This window comes from Pleurotus ostreatus, assembly GCF_014466165.1.
Source record: "Pleurotus ostreatus strain PC9 chromosome Unknown scaffold_11, whole genome shotgun sequence".
Classification (NCBI taxonomy): Eukaryota; Fungi; Basidiomycota; class Agaricomycetes; order Agaricales; family Pleurotaceae; genus Pleurotus; species Pleurotus ostreatus.
In genome coordinates this window covers 804,770-820,651 of record NW_023503166.1, presented here as the reverse complement: position 1 = coordinate 820,651, position 15,882 = coordinate 804,770, and the positions used below count along the sequence as shown (strand labels likewise).

The following is a 15,882-nucleotide window of genomic DNA, read 5'->3' as shown; positions in this document are numbered from 1 at the left end:
CGAACCAAAGTCACGTGGAGAACCTACTTTTGGATACCGACGCCGACGGCGGCTAAGTTTAGCGCGTTCCTAGCCCCTCCATGCCCCCTGTAACCCCTGTCAAACACCATTTCGTAGACCTTAGCAACGCATTCCTGGGCAAGATTTCTGGTTAATCCGAAGTGATTCATTGTACGCGTAAATCCTTCTTCAGTTCTCCTACAGACTCGCTCACGACGTTCTTCGGACGTTCGCTGGCGCAGCCAGTGGCTCAAGCAGACAGCCGTGTGCGATAGGTACGGGCAGCACGATGAGACTGTGGATTACTTTCTTACGAGGTGCACAGCATACCAAGCAGCTAGAGCCCAGCTCCGGCTAAAGGTGAGCAGGGAAATCAACTTGGCGGCGAGGATGTTGGCAAACCCAGATAATTTTGAGCGATCGCGGAATGTGCGCAGAGGACAAGGCGATTCCGGTGGGACAGAGAAGAAGAGGGGAGGGAGGAGGGATTGGGAACAGACGTACAATAAATCATCTTAATCCAACCCCCACTTACTTTACAGCACGGTGGCCTTTCGACACCTCAGCACGATGGTGCAACCGCCACAGATGTCGCTAAGCGACGTCACGGCAGTCGAAGGGGACGTACAATGTAGTTTATTCAGTGGGATACTTAGATACGCGCAACTATGCTGATGCATGCGGACAGGCCGCGAAGGAGGCTAATATACGAAGTAAAAAAAAAGCCAGTGGCTCAATATAAAGCAGTGCATAGTATATGATGCGATCAATATTCTGGCCCCACAGTGACATTGAAACACTTTGGTTACTTCCATTTCGTACATCAGTTGAGGATTTACCGACCTCCGATGTCATGCTGACGCCGCATACCTCGGAAGCACGCTGTCGAGCAAGCTAGACTGGGTTCGCGGAAGTCACATGAACATTGCATTTAAGTGCGCCGAATGTACAACGAAAGGGAGAGACCATCGACGCACCGTCGCCAGATCGTAAGTCGAAGGCTCGTCAAATCATCTATGCATATGCACAAACGGCGCGCTGTGCGTACCTATTTGGCAGCAAGTTCACTGACGAGGCACGCTGGTCCAAGAAAACACGTCCGAGGGCCAAGGCTGCGAGTCTCGAACGCTCGCAGTGACTCCGATGGGAATATCGCATCGCAAGAAAGCCGGGATCCCACTTCCGTGGGACGGGTTTCTGTGTCTTTGGACGAGTGTGAAGGGATATACATACATGGCTTGATTTGCGTGCCTTTGATACAAATACAGACGGGGGAGGTAGTAAATCAATGAGTGGGATCATGATGAGAAGTCCCGACAAACCCACCAATTGGCAACAGCTCCTTCTCTAGTCGAAATCGTGCAGACTGAACTAACTTCTATTACGTAGGATGGCTTCGACATCACCCAGTCTCCAGTCTCCAGTCTCCAGTGGACCGGCCACAGACACAGCTGCGGATCAGATCACCGGACTCTACAGTTCGGAGCAAGATACCTTCGTGCTAGATGTTCAGACGGTGTTGAGGACTTCGCGGTTATCGACGAGCAGAGTCATGAGACAGCTGTATCGCGCAACGAGAGTGCATTGACTTAGGAAATCGAGAAATCTCTGCCAGATGCCATCAACGAGAAGAGCCCAAGAGTTAGCAGCACTGCCATTTTGGAGTACGCAGAACAAAGCGAATCTAGGCGAGAACGCGGCTTACAGGATACGGTATGCTCCTAACCCCTATATGCCTGCCCCTCCCGGGCACCCTGCAATCAGAACTTTGATGGCGCCTGGAGATCATATTGAGCGAATGTCAAGTTGATGATAGACGAAATGTCACCTGTCCATGTCACCTGTGGTGGGCGCATATTTACAGCCAGGTTCAGCCCTGCAAGTACCACCCAGGTCCCTCCAAGTCTAAACCCCCTTCTACTCGTACACTTTCCGTATCATGTTGCGTTCTATATCGTCTTGGTATCAAACTTAGTGTAAAGAAGCCTTCGTCAAGCTTACGCCATACCTCACGTAAACAAACAAACCATTTGATCCCCCTTGGTTCCGCCTGAAGAAATATCTTAAGGAAAAGCTGATGGACTCCGCGTAATTTGGGTCGATGTTGACTTTCATAGATTAGTGGCAGAAGATCGGTCAGACGTTTAATTGATTGTCGATGGTATTATGACTGGGGACATACCATGCGGGAGTCAAGAAGGGACGGCGGCGACCTTTGCTGTAGCCTGTACGTTGGCATCACGGCAGCGGTCCCTCGTGGTCGGTTGGAAGCAAGACGAGAGGAGCAGGGTGCAGTAGGTCAATTGGGTGCGTGCGGCGTGCTTACGCCACCGCTGCCTAGGACTAGCTCAATCAATTGACAATAAAAGTCTAAGCGAATGGCGAAAACCGACATCGATATCGCGTCCTCCCCCAACCTTCAGAGTTCAAACACCCAACGTCCGAACGTCCCAAACCCAAAGTCCAAGGGGTAAGAAATCGCGTCCGCCTCAGTGTCACTTTATCGATTGCGATTGGATTCATACGAAAACGAACACGAGCACGGGAAGATGACGATTGCGATGTCGGCTGGTTCGGAAAGCAAGATAGTCGTATCGGCTGACGGGACTGAGATCTATGCAAATGCCATCGGCGACCCATCACAGCCCGCACTCGTTTTCATGCACGGGTTCTCCATGAGTTCTTTGGTTTTCGATGCCATCTTCGACGATCCCAAATGGTCGTCCCAAGTATACCTAGTGCGTGTCTCCCACAGCTTCTTCTCCCTCTGCTTCTGCTTCTCCCTTCCTTCTCCCTGTCTTCTCCCTCACTATCTCCCCGCGTGCCTGCACTTGCCGAGCACTCGCATGCGCATGCGCACGCTGCGTGATCGAGTTCAAGCAGGTCGATAGTCATTCGATTATTCACTGTTCACCGTGCCACTGTCCACAGGTACGATACGACATGCGCGGGCATGGGAGAAGCGGAAAACCTATTGACGAGGCTTCATGGGAGTCCAGACGCCTGTGCGACGACTTTGACGCAGTCCTGCAGGCTTTCAAGATCCAAAAGCCCATTGTCGTGGGATGGTGAGTTGTCGGCGTATCCTCCAATTCCATCTACCCTTTCTCATCGTAACCGAAATGAAATCTTGATCCCCATTCATTGTGTTGTATTGTGATGGGATGGTATTCCAGGAGTCTTGGAGGTGCGTTTAATCGATTAGCATCTAGGAACGTTTCATGTCATTGACTGCATTCAATTCGGTTATCGGTTGCGTGACATGCTTTGGATTGCGCTTGGTGCTATTTCCTGGCGTGCTATAATCAGCCACGAACATAACCGATATCCTAAGCTTCCACCCACCATCTTATCTAGCCGGGATCATTTACGTCGCAGCGTTGCCTTACATGGGCCCCGTGATGGCGAAAGTCGGCACTCCCGACATCTTGGGATGCCTTCCGGCCTTGATGCAAACGACTGACGTCGACGCCTTCCAAAACGCTGCGATATCGTTCATAGACCGCCTATCCTCATCGATGTCGCATAATTTGCGGCAAGCGTGCTTCGGAAATTATATGGTCCAACCTCGTGCGGTCACCCTTCGCCTGCTCACTCGTGTTCAGAGCGAAGAAGGGTTGCTAGAGGCCGGGCGGAGCGGAGGGCTGCCTATGTTGGCGGTACTTCCGAAGAAGGATCAGGTGGTGTATGGGGCTGAGACCCTGAAAGCAGTTGATGGGTGGAAGAATCTGCACGTCGAAGAGCTGGACAACGGGGATCACATGCCTTGGTTATCAGAAGAGCTTGCCTTCAGAGAGGCAGTATTGCGTTGGACAAACAGAATTTTCCATGGATTGAAGGATTGAGCAATGCGGCCGACGATTGCCAGTGGTGCATGGTGGACGATACAAAAAGACCGTGCAGGGTGTACTTCTCCGCATTTCGATTACTTTTCTCTTCTGCAAGGCGGAAATAGACATGTTCCCGTGCTATCTTGAGCGTGATGGCTGATGACCTACAGGCATATTTGCTTCTGCTTTCTTTGGAGAGCGATAGAGTTACGAGATTGAATCGCCGCGCGGGCAACCTGGGCAGGGTAACTGTTGAAAAGTCACCACGATATGTCAACCCCAGTTGAACAGCGAGCCCGACGCCTGACGTATATACATACGCAAAAGTAAGCTTGAATAACGCTAAAGCTTGAATGAGGCTTCGCCAATCGGATGGAGCTGAGCCCATGGACCAGGAAACCCGGGTGATGTGTTCAACCAGGTACTTGAGGGGACGAAGCGTGGTGCATGGGGTGTCATCAAGAGGTTCGGATCGTTCGGGAATGCACCCGACAATGGCATGCTGAAGGGAGTGCCCGATCACGAGTTCCACGGCGTTGGCGTCGTCTGATCGGGTTCTGAGCGGTCGTCTTACTTCCACCCGAAATCGATAAGGTATTTCAGGAAGAGCCTTGCTCTCGTTCCCGTGCTGTGCTCGAGCAAGCTATTCCTGTTACGGTTTTGAAGGGAAATGCTCTCGATGGACTGGGTGGTCGCTAGGGGCCACGTCGATGCTGTGGGGTGGGCGGGTACAATAGCTGCGGCGTGCTCTCATCAGGTTAGTGTGCAGGTGTGCGCGAAGCGAATTGATAGGTATGGGGATGATGATTGGCAGAGACTGACGATATACGGATGATGTAACATCAAGATAGCCCGGGGCAAGCCGAATACAGCCCAAACTCTATACCTTATAAGTCACTCGGAGCAGGAATCAGAATTCTGCATGGTAACTTAATCCTCAGTGGCCACAGAGGAAAAGCGAGTTGCAAGGGTGTGTGAAGATATAGTGACTCGGATGCTCCGAGATGATCCAAGGAGGAGCCACATCTGGCGCACGTAGCTAAAGTGTATCGAATCCAGGAATCCGAGAGCAGGAACGCGAACCTCGGGTTTCGGGCCATATTTGCCACCTGCAGTGAAGTAACGTTCTCAGGACGTCAGGTTCTTGGCAAGGTGGTACCAACGGAAGACGTACAGATAGCTAGAAGTACAGCGGGATGGGCTCGACGTTGGGTTCTCGCCGCCGCCGCCGCCCGCCGTCCCCTCCAGCAGCAGCAGCACGGTCCTTGAGCGGCAACGGGGAGAAGGAGATGACGGTAGAAGAAGAGAAGAGGTGACAGGGGAAATGGATTCAAGCTCAGCGACGTGTTTTCCACGCCACGTGCCCCAGGTGCCGTATAGAGTGTTGTGTCGTATTTTGGCGTAAGGTAATACGGCCCATGTTGCTAGTTCAATGTCAGTTTCATACTCCCAGTGTCACCGTCCTTCTCACACTGGCACATCGACACGGTAAGGCCCTTGGGTGCTTTGCTCTGCTGCTGCTCACCTGCAGATTCGCTGATTTCCTCCAAGGTCCCCGTCACAGTAGCTGGACCTGCACGGAAAGGCCCACCAAGCACTGAACGTGAACGGCGACCATTACCTTCTGCTATTTGAGGCCAGAAGGGGTACCGGTCAACTCATCTCGCCATCGTTAATCAGCCGCAGAAATTTCAGTCTCGTGTTGGCCAAGTAGTGCTGCAGTATAAAGTCCGACTGCCTCCCATTGTGATCCACCATCTCTCAACTCCTGCCGTCCAATCGCCTCTTTCACCGCACCTCTTCTTCTCCAAGGCGACCTTCTTGACTCAGGGGGACAGCGCGCTCTCGACTCGACGCGCCTCGAATTCATCCGTTAATTGACTTCGATATTCTTCCGTGATTCAAGACGTAGGTATGTCCGCCGGTATATTCAGGCCGCCCATGCCCAATCAAGCCGTGGCGACTCTCCTCCTGATCGAGAACTCTCGGACAATGGCCAGCCTTTGGTCGGATCTACGTGATCATTACCTCCAACCCTTAGTGGAGACGCTTGAAAGGCCATACCCCCCTGTGCCAGTATGTACTTAGCAGGGAATCACTCTCAAAAATCAATAATGATCCCCCTCGTAGACTACAATGTTCGTATTACCCAGTTTGCCCCCGACTGACGATCCGAGCTTGTATTCTGCAGTTCATCATCAGTCGAATGGGTTGCATAATGGGTTACGCGACATTCGTTTCAATTATGATCCAAGCAACCGCCTCACGCCTGCACGAATTAGTACAGGCATTGATGTACGTCTCCGAGGTACTACCCTTCCGTGACATCGATCAGACAAGGTTCGTTTGTTACAGCTTCTCGCATCCACCAAGTTCCAAGGGCAGGCAGCCGCGCTCCATCTCGTCATCGTAGCTGCGACAGCTCCATCAGAAGACCCAACCGGCCTGGAATTAGGTCTGCCTCCCGAGGGAGGCTCAGTATGGCATCTCCTCGCCGAGAAGATGAGCCAGGTATATATCAAACATATGCCCACTAGGAGCTCCGAGGATTGATCTTATTGTCTATAGGCTGATATCCTGTGTCACATTGTCCTCGCATCGAGTCAAAACATGAGCTCATTAACGTCCATGTTTGATGAAACGGTAGGGCCATCGTTTTAACCATCTAAGGTATCTGACACCCACCCGATCCTCGAATAGATACGCTTACAGAAGAACGTGGAAGTCGCACCTTGGTTTCCTACGGACCAAGAGAGCTATATAACCCGGCTGTCTTCAAGGCCTGGCCATCAAGGCTATTCTCACCTAGGTTCGTTGGCGCCCGCTCTACACACACCCATCTCCAGCTGATAAAAATCGGAAATTCCACCCGAAAATCAACTAATAGTCTCCGCTCCCTATAGTCCTGTACGTAACAACTCCGTCTATAGCAAGCAACATTTGTGACTGATTATATACACAGCCACCTCTTCCTCGCTCCCCCCCAGATATTCCCAACGCCGCCAACTCAATGCACCACCAAGAGCAGCTTGCACCGCTAGCGACGGTAAAAGTCGAGGCTTCGCCTTCCACTAGCCTGGTCTCCCAACTCCAGCAAGTACACGGATTGACGAAGAAAAAGGTATACGGTACCAAACCAGCTAGGCAGCCATTTTTCCGAGACGAGCGCCCGCCAGCGCAGCACCCAGTGCCCTTGCCACTGAAGCTAGCATCCATTCCTCCTGCAATAATCGATGTACCCACCCAAGCCGCCACCTCGCCTCAACCGCGAGACGGCCGGGCACCATCTCATTCCAGGGTCGATCGCCTCATGCGCCTGAACCAGGGCAGTCCTACCGATCAACATCCTCGCTTGCGAGGCCGTTGGTCTCGACGAGGTTCGCGCTTGTCCTCGCCCGAGGGTGACGCGCTTCCCTCACCTGGATCGTTATCTTCGCTTAGCGAGATGTCGTCAGCCACGAGCTACTTCTCGTCAACCGTGCCATCGCCTGTTTCACCTTCTGCAACGATCGACGACGTGTATCAGGTTCAACCCATCATCCAGACAACGAGTCCTGGGCTGATGATGCCCGGAGACGGCGGGGTAATTCCTGAGCCACCGTGGCTCCAGCATCAACAGCAGCATGCATTCTCTGAGGCCGCCGCTTACTCAACTAAACCTCGCCAAGCTCCTCGTGCGGTACTGCCAGCCAACCACAATGGCGCTATGGTAACAGATCAACCGTACTACCACACCACATTGCAATACAATTACACGACGAGTCCTTCCACCCCTAGCCTGAATCCTTACGATCCGGCTAGACCCCCCACACTCTCCGAAGAACAACAGCACCTTCCCAGCTCTCCCCAAAATATGGGTATGCCGGCACCAGCCTCACGCCGTACCACAGTACCACTCTCTGGAAAGGCGCCTCCTTCACACGCTTCGGTTGCTGAGCGAGTGCCACGCTCTAAATCCTTTTCGAAGTCGGCTATGACTCTTCCTGCTTCTTCGCTGGATCTGAACTTTGACACTCTCCCTCCGCTGTCGCCTGAGGATGGGGATAGGCCCTTCTTCATCTTTGAGCAAAACCAGCCGGATCCCCCTCCAACCACGACGGCTCTCTTCAACAGCTCCATGGCGACCCGAGGTTCGATACAGCAACAAACAGAGCCGCTAGTACGCGACTACCAACCCTACGAGGCAGACCAACGGCAAATCATCTCGTCGCCGTCGCCGCAGACGACCCCACCCATGTCCTACTACGATCATGCTGGCTTCTACCAGCCAACCTACTCCCAACAGTATACGAGAGAAAACACTGACTACATTCAGCCGGTGGTCAACACCAGCTCGTCTCTCACTGGCTGGGCTGGCTGAAACCTCACGCTATAACGTTATGTAAAAAATCATCGCATGCATGTTTTCCAACGGCTTTCGGTTTACCTGTTTCGCCTTCTGCTTTCCGCTTTTTGGGTGCTTTGGTTTCATTCGTGGACTGCACACTTCCCATTTCAAATCCAAATTCCAGATGCTTGTTTTACAGTTCTCCGGCCGCTCGCTTGCTCTCATCACCCATGCTTTCCATCCAGACTCAACTAGCTTACCAACGATTGGACCTTTCATCTCACGGCCTAACATTGTAATTTATCTCAATCTCATCCTGTACTTCGTCTGCACGACATTGTTACCGCATGCGGCATGTATCACATCTCTCACCTGTAATCTGTTTTCATTACCAACAAAAACTGGCTAGGAATTCGAATGTTGAGCATCGTGTTGACCTACCTGCACCTCTGAGAACGTTCCTTGTGCCGAGTCGGATGATCCGCAACCCTTGTCATACTGTACATGGTTATGCGAGATCGAAAATTAAGCACAATCTGTGGGGGAAGGGTAGCCCATGCCATATAACTGTAAGCGGATGTCTGAGATCGTATCGGGCAAGGATACGATATGATACAGCGAGCACATGTAAAACAACAACAGCTTCGAATATATATCGGACCTGAACGTTGAGCTATCCTCTTTTACTAAGATTGCTCCGAGTAAACCTATGCGCAACGTGAAGGGTTAGCATCAAGATTGAAAATCAAGGAAATGAGGTACCTTAATCGTCTTATCGGCGCCTCCTGTGATTAAACGGGTACCAGTCACATCAAACGTCGAGCAAAATACGCCGGCTTCAGCTTCGAGAGAGCCAGGTTGGGGAACATCTTCCATATTTTGGAAAGCAATCCCTGTATCGTAGTCCCACAGAGAAAGGGTCCCGTTATCCCCTAGAAGACGGAAGGGGGAGTATTGGTCAATGAAGCTCTCCTCGATAACGATAAAATGATAACGGCAGGAAAGGGTCTCCTACCTCCAGAAAAGAAGACACCTTCGGCGTTGACCGAAAGCGTGTTGATAATCGCATTATGTCCACCGAAATTGAAGACGAAGGTGCCCTCCGGACACTTCCACTTCTTTATATTGTTTCCACCGGCGGAGCCAGAGGCGAACGAATATTCCGTTGGATGGATCGCAAGGGCACGAAGAGATTTCTTGTGATGTGTGAGGGTCACCATTGTCTTTCCTGCTGCAAGATCCCACAACCTGTATTCAGCCGCATCAGTTACTTGGCGTTTGGTATCTCTGCAGAAGGAGGGCCTCACCGTATTGTCGAGTCCATACTCCCAGTGATCACCTGAGGGTCGGATTCTTGGCATTTGACGTCGGCGACTGTCGCGGTGTGACCAGCAAGAACGTGTATTTGTGCCTTTGTCCGCATGTCCCATACACGCGCAGAGGCATCTCTACCAGCAGTAACCAACACATCCAGGGTAGGGTGAAGTGACAGGGAATAAACGCCAGATAGATGACCGTGATAGTGTCGTATGACTTTGTTAGCTTCCAAATCCCAGCATTTGACCATCTACGGAGATACATGAGTTATGCTGGAGCGAACGACGAAAAGGCTCACCTTGTCCTCTCCGCAGCTGAACAGATAGGGGTGACGCGATGATACCGCAAGTCCCCTTACGGTAGAAATGTGACCCGTCAAAGAAAGCTTCAACTCTCCCGAGGCCAAGTCCCACACTTTGATCACTCGGTCCCCTGCCCCAGTAGCAAACCACTGATTGCCTGGCTCCACAGCAACACTCCGCACCCATCCCAGATGCCCAGAAATCACACGTGTGAGCTTCCACGGCGGATGATATGTTGGTTTTATGGTACGTGTCGTCTTGTGCAATGTCAGGGCTTGCGAAAGTTGGGATGAAGAGGTGAAAGTGGATGGCTGTGGTGTCGGCGTGTTGTCGATTTGCGCAATAAGGCGTGATGTGTCTGTAGCTCCGGCTTTTATGGGGTAAGTTCGAGGTCATTCGGTTGATGTAGAACGCGAGAACGCACGTCCGGCAGTAATCATTTTCTGCGAAGGCTGTTTTGGTGCAGAGGGTCCAACCAGACCCTGCTTCGCAAGCAAAGGTCCTGGTAGCTGTTTGTAGTCCCTGTATTCATCGTTGATTTTCACTGCGAGTCGCATTCGCGCGCTACTCATTGTGAGCCATGGCCTGCAAAGTTCGAAAGTTTGGAGCTATAGACAAAACTCACCTCTTCTCTTCGTCTCCCAAGCCCTCATCCGGACAAGACGCAAATATATCCCTCGTTCTCTTCGCAGCTCGTCGAAATACGGGATCTAATGGTGGTAATGCTGCTGTTGACATATTTTGGTGAAAGTGAAGGTGGAGCGAGTCACTGAGATCACAAACTGTTGACCGTGTGAAATAATTTGTGATCGTGAGACGTGCGCTTGCACTCTCCCTAATTCATTATAACGGCACCATTTGTGATCACGACAGTGGCATTGCTCTCATTTCGCGTCTTCCTCGTCGATTCACCATTCAAGCCCAGAATACACGGCCGCTAGCGCAGGCGAGATAGCTGCTCTGAACCATGGCGTCTGACTCGTCTACATCGACGACGCCCGCGCTCTTGACGCCTGATTCTACTGGAGGTGGCATGTCCCTCCCAGTAGACCAATCAGTGAAGAAAGCTCGTCGGCAGACCGCATTCTACCCAAACATGAACGCCTCGAATAAGCCGCAGAAACCATTTAGCAGGAGCGCTGCGAAGCGCGAGAGTGTTATGGCGTTGGGCAGCATCGAGCACCTGCAGCACTACTTCACGAAGACCGGCATTGCTGCCAAACAGAGGTGAGCGATTCTACGCTGCGCAGATTCTGGCTTTACTATAAATTCAAATACTCAGCAATTTAGACAAGCCTAGGGCTGGGTTGGTGCCAGCGATCGGTGGCTTAGCGAACATCAGTGTGGTGGACACTGACGCTCCTCCAATGCAATTGCCACCGTCCCCCGCTATCCCTAATGTGCCGCGGTTAACGTTCCCACCCTCACAGAAGCCAGCAGAGATAGACCCGGAGTCTTTGCTGCCCGGCGTAATCCGCGATCTCCAAGCAGTTGTCGAAGCATGGTCGATCGGACCTCCATCCTCGTCCCCCAATCTTACAGCCGCCGAATCTTCCGCCGAAGTAGACGTCCTTAATCTACTTCAAATCACAACGCAAACAATTCGATCGTCACGCAACTACGTTCTATCTCTTCCCGATGAATCTGCGGGTACTATACGAGCTCAATTCCGTGCGCGAACGTTAGGTCCTGGGAGAATCAGACCGACACCGAACAGACCTGCGGCATCCTCCTCACAGCCTGATCCGCTCACGCTGATTAGGCGCTCGGCGTTGGAGGTGCTTAGCGTGTTGCGGGAGCTGGAAGAGCGGGCTAGGGTGCCACTTAGCGACGAGGCGTACGACGCGCAAAGTGATGGCGGTGGAGGCAGCCTTGGGACTGATCCTGCCCCATCACGAGTGGCTAGTCCTGTAGCATTGGCCACCGATGACGATGACGGACATCCTCATGTTGGCGACACCTCAGTGACCTTCTCCCTGGTCCAAGTTCAAGGACGATATGAATCAGTGCCCGTATGGGAGGATGAAGAAGATCTTTCATTATTCCCAGAAGAAGACGTAGCCGAGAAAAAGGAACGATGGGATGAGCGTCTCGTTCTTGGCGGAGGTTGGTTGTACAAACCAGACATCACGATGGGCGAACTGGAGAAGGAAAGGACGGCTGTCAGGGCGTATGTGGATGTTGTTGATAATGTTTTGTTTGAAGGCGAGAAAGAGGGGAGCAATGAACGTGGTTGGGAGCGAAGGGCGGCGAAGAAGATTAGGTCTCGGTCGAAAGGGCGGAGAAGAGTCAGTGCCGGTGATGGGGATAGCGGTGGGAGGGGAGGGATGACTAGGAGCTTGTTGTCATCGGATGACATAGGCGGTGGGAGGAGGAGAGTGTCCACGGGAATGGTCGATGCCTTGGGAGGGTTGTCCCTGACAGAGGAAGGAGAAGAAGCGAGCGAGGGCGATGCTAATGAAGGGACACCACAACCACAGCATCTGGGTCAGATCGCAGAGTCACCTGAACCAGACGATCCAGAGGCGTTTGCCCCTGAGGAATTAGAAGACGAAGATCTCCCATCTTGGGCCCGACGCAAAGAATTCGTGGGCGATAACTTAGGTGAGTCGGATCTACTACTGGGTTTCTCATAACATCATCGTTAGCCGTTTAACCTTTCTACCGTTACTTCGGGTTGTTTGAACGATGGAAATTTGTCCTGATGCTTACATGCTTTGAATGATTGTTCAGGGCGCGCCCGTGCTATGCTATTATCCTCCCTGCCTTCGACATTGCATTACGCGTTAGGTTCAGCTTCTCTATCCAGGGCAGACCTGCTCAACGTCCTCTCATCCGGCCAACTCCTCTGCATCGCATATAACACACGTGTTCGTAAATCAAGGCAGCCATGGGGGTATATCGACCATAACGCCATACACGATATCTTGGAACTCGAGCGGGCTGGCGAAGGGGGAAGTGGTGGTGGTGGTGGTGGCGGCGGCGAAGGGGGTGAAGGTATGAAGAAAGGGTGGACATTCAGACGCACGGATAATCTGATTTTGTGGGCTGGGTAAACTCTTCCTCCTTTTCCTATATTGTTCACTTACCAATGTTTTTGATAGGGCTTTAAAACTACGATACCTACTCCCAATACATATCCCACCAGCCCACTCCCGTCATTCCAACGCTCACAAACCCCTCCCAGCCATCCCGAAACCCTCTTCAACCTCGTCGACACCAAGTCACCCTCCCGTTGCCCCGCTAACTTTCGACCCTAAGCTCATCGCACGCAAGGAAGAAGGCTGGGAGAATATGCTCGAAGCAGTCTTGGATCGATGGATCGAGGCGATTGTTGAGGAACGGAGGAATAACGTTGAATGGATGAGAGAGTAGCCTCGCCTTAGGCTACAGCCGCCTCAACAACTCGAGAGTTTTGAATACCTTCTTGTTTGATGTGTATACCCCAAACCTAGCTATCACGCCCGTCGATACCAATGGATGTATATATTTGCCCACAATGTTTTCCTACTTATACTATTCATTTACATAATACTATCAATCTGACGGGTTGGTTGTGGATTCACTGAGCGACTCGAGCAGGAGGTCAATACCTTTTTACTGTGTCACTGTGAATCAAACGAGCGCTCGAAGGCACGCCACTGACTTCGTCGAGAACTCCGCGTTGGCTCCGCGTGGACAGTACATGTCGTTCAAGGAGGGAAGATCTCAAGATATGTTCTATGAGCAGATGGATCAGAGGCATATACAGTTTGTCGAACTTCCGACAGGCCTGGGAAGCGCAATTGTAACTGCGTTCCCTCTCTACTACGTACATAAATCGATGAGTTCCAATGTCAAGGGGAAACATCCCGGTCTTTGGTGAGGTATACAGCGAGCAGCAGCCCGGATGCAGCTAACTCCAGCACCTGAAAAGTCCGGACGAAAGGTGGAGTCAGTACGTTGGACGGGTAGGAATTCAGTGTTGCCTACCCCGGTGAATACACTTCCTTTCCACCACTGATGATCATTGCCGACGATTGCCGCCGCTATAGGTGTGCCTACAAGGGAAGCAATGCCGACGGGGACTGAAGCCATCGCCAATCGAAGCCTATAAACAAACATCGAGAGCACAAGTAATAAGATTGGGAGTGGATAGAAACGGGAACGAGGGTACCTACCCTGAGCGAGTCATGTCTGGATCCAAAGAGAGTACTGCGGGGAAGAACAAGGAGACAGCAGTTCCGGAGAAGAAGCCGTATCTAGCTCTTATTCAGACAACTTATGTGTGAACGGGGAAAAATTAAGTCACCTACAGGACACAAAACACAGTGATTGAGGCAGCTGTCGTGCAAACCTGCATGACTAAAGCAAGAATGCCTAAGGTTTGAAGACTCAGCAACGACCAGAAAGGCGTCATGGAACATGCCGTACCTGCTGCAGCCACACACGGGATGTACACCGGGAACACGCCATATCGATCGGCGAAGAAATTAGGTATCGTCCGGCCGAGCGTGCTTGTTAAGTTGATGATTGCCAGCAAATACTTAGTCAGATTCTCCGATATATTATCCTGCTCGCCGGCAAATAGCTGCACCGAGAACATGGGGTTATAAAGGGCGAGCGAGATGACCAGACCGAATGCGATCATGAAGACGTACGCTGGGGAGCGGATGAGGGAGCTGAGGGGTTTGTTCGTCTTGGCGGGGAGAGTGGAGGGTGCGCGTGGCGGGTAGTTGGTACGCATAAGTCCGTTCGCCACGATGAGAAATGCCAGGCTTATGAATGCACAGATACGGATACCCCAAGCGAAACCGATTGGGCCGTCCAGGAATTGCCCGAGTATGATAGAGAAGAAGAACCCTCCCACAGCGCTGCCGGTGGTGATGATACCCTAGTAATAAGCATTACTAAGGGTTATCGATACTGAACGATGCCAAGAAACTGACCATGGCCAGCCCTCGCCTGCGTTTGAAGTGGTGCGCGACGACAGAAGATGTCGGAGTGTACATGACACCTGTTGCAATGCTCATCCCAAGCCCTTGAGATAGAAAGATTTGGTAGTATTTCCCTCTTTTGGCGAGGGATAGCATGAACATGCTATTGAAACGATTGGGTCAGTGCTGCTGTGCCTACGTAAGAGCTGAGGGAATCTACCTGAATACGAATAGAGTACTTCCTGCGATGGAGATGACATGAAAGTAACCGGCGTCAAAGCTGTAACAATCAACATCGTCTAAGTCTCCTCCTCACGGATATCAAGTGAGCTTGACTTACAAGCCAGCGACAGTCAGTCCCAATAAGTACATGAAGCAAAACTGAACAGAACCTAGCCGTAGGATCAGCGTCGAATCTACACTCCGCAAATGGATCAAGTTGTTACCAATCCAGTTGATAGTAGACGGGGTAAAATTCACGAGATAGTCCCGCGCGTAGAAGCTCTCCATGACACCAAACGATAGCGGTAGCCCGATGACACAGAATTGGACCATCCATGAGCCAATGACTGTAGGATTTAGCTTTGTCAAACTCATACAAACGGAGTGCTACTAACCAGTGCCCCAAGCTCGACTCCCTTCGTCATATTTGAGTATCGGTGCTGTGTCGACGGGGACGGTCAGTGTTTCTGCCTTCTGCTCATCCTTAGGTGTGGGGGACGGGGACGATGACATGACGGTCGATGGTTGAAAGGCTGACAGTCATGAAGAGCTGGATAGCCGGAGACGTGACTCTGTTAGGCATTGTGGGCACTGTGCTTCCATTCTATCATGATGAAGAAGCAGTGCCTATTGTTAGACACATTCCGCTCATGAAGGCCATCACGAGGACATGATGGCCGATAACCACACGCCAATGTAACGAGTGTGGGTCGCTCGTGGGTCGCTCCTGTGTTTGTGAGACCCGGAGCAGCGCTTAGTGGCTCATCATGAGATACGAATTCACTGGCATCAGCATCGGCTCCACTAGGATTGTTGACTGCGAAGCACAGAAGAGTAGTTCATAGCGAGCGACGTCGTGCGACATTGGTACCGGGTGTGGGAATGTTACCTGCGAACACACTGGCACTCGTGGCAGGATATGATTGCTAAAGAGATCAAACAGATATCAAACTAGTAATGACTAGCCT

General features: G+C 51.8%; 5 protein-coding genes across 5 annotated transcripts; 3 read left to right on the top strand and 2 right to left on the bottom strand.

Annotated features, from left to right (window-relative positions):
* Positions 1 to 2,561: 2,561 nt before the first annotated feature.
* PC9H_002582 (uncharacterized protein) lies at positions 2,562 to 3,845 on the top strand (the record flags this gene model as incomplete). Its single annotated transcript, XM_036772218.1, has 3 exons — positions 2,562 to 2,738; positions 2,932 to 3,068; positions 3,335 to 3,845. 3 exons carry the CDS (start codon positions 2,562 to 2,564, stop codon positions 3,843 to 3,845), a joined length of 825 nt encoding a protein of 274 aa, XP_036625864.1.
* Positions 3,846 to 5,744: 1,899 nt separating this feature from the next.
* PC9H_002581 (uncharacterized protein) lies at positions 5,745 to 8,190 on the top strand (the record flags this gene model as incomplete). The annotated part of the gene is made up of 7 exons (XM_036772217.1): positions 5,745 to 5,906; positions 5,961 to 6,125; positions 6,186 to 6,341; positions 6,399 to 6,473; positions 6,531 to 6,639; positions 6,718 to 6,737; positions 6,793 to 8,190. The coding sequence occupies 7 exons, from the start codon at positions 5,745 to 5,747 to the stop codon at positions 8,188 to 8,190; spliced, it is 2,085 nt and encodes a 694-aa protein (XP_036625863.1).
* Positions 8,191 to 8,843: 653 nt separating this feature from the next.
* PRP46 (pre-mRNA-splicing factor prp46) lies at positions 8,844 to 10,514 on the bottom strand (the record flags this gene model as incomplete). The annotated part of the gene is made up of 7 exons (XM_036772216.1): positions 8,844 to 8,864; positions 8,920 to 9,089; positions 9,173 to 9,405; positions 9,465 to 9,724; positions 9,773 to 10,146; positions 10,201 to 10,340; positions 10,402 to 10,514. The coding sequence occupies 7 exons, from the start codon at positions 10,512 to 10,514 to the stop codon at positions 8,844 to 8,846; spliced, it is 1,311 nt and encodes a 436-aa protein (XP_036625862.1).
* Positions 10,515 to 10,743: 229 nt separating this feature from the next.
* On the top strand, positions 10,744 to 13,151 carry PC9H_002579 (uncharacterized protein; the record flags this gene model as incomplete). Its single annotated transcript, XM_036772215.1, has 5 exons — positions 10,744 to 11,003; positions 11,059 to 12,263; positions 12,324 to 12,380; positions 12,510 to 12,828; positions 12,881 to 13,151. The coding sequence occupies 5 exons, from the start codon at positions 10,744 to 10,746 to the stop codon at positions 13,149 to 13,151; spliced, it is 2,112 nt and encodes a 703-aa protein (XP_036625861.1).
* Positions 13,152 to 13,612: 461 nt separating this feature from the next.
* PC9H_002578 (uncharacterized protein) lies at positions 13,613 to 15,497 on the bottom strand (the record flags this gene model as incomplete). Its single annotated transcript, XM_036772214.1, has 11 exons — positions 13,613 to 13,684; positions 13,749 to 13,866; positions 13,937 to 14,017; positions 14,072 to 14,135; positions 14,190 to 14,649; positions 14,705 to 14,855; positions 14,913 to 14,972; positions 15,033 to 15,084; positions 15,139 to 15,261; positions 15,310 to 15,397; positions 15,453 to 15,497. The coding sequence occupies 11 exons, from the start codon at positions 15,495 to 15,497 to the stop codon at positions 13,613 to 13,615; spliced, it is 1,314 nt and encodes a 437-aa protein (XP_036625860.1).
* Between the last annotated feature and the right edge of the window lie 385 nt (positions 15,498 to 15,882).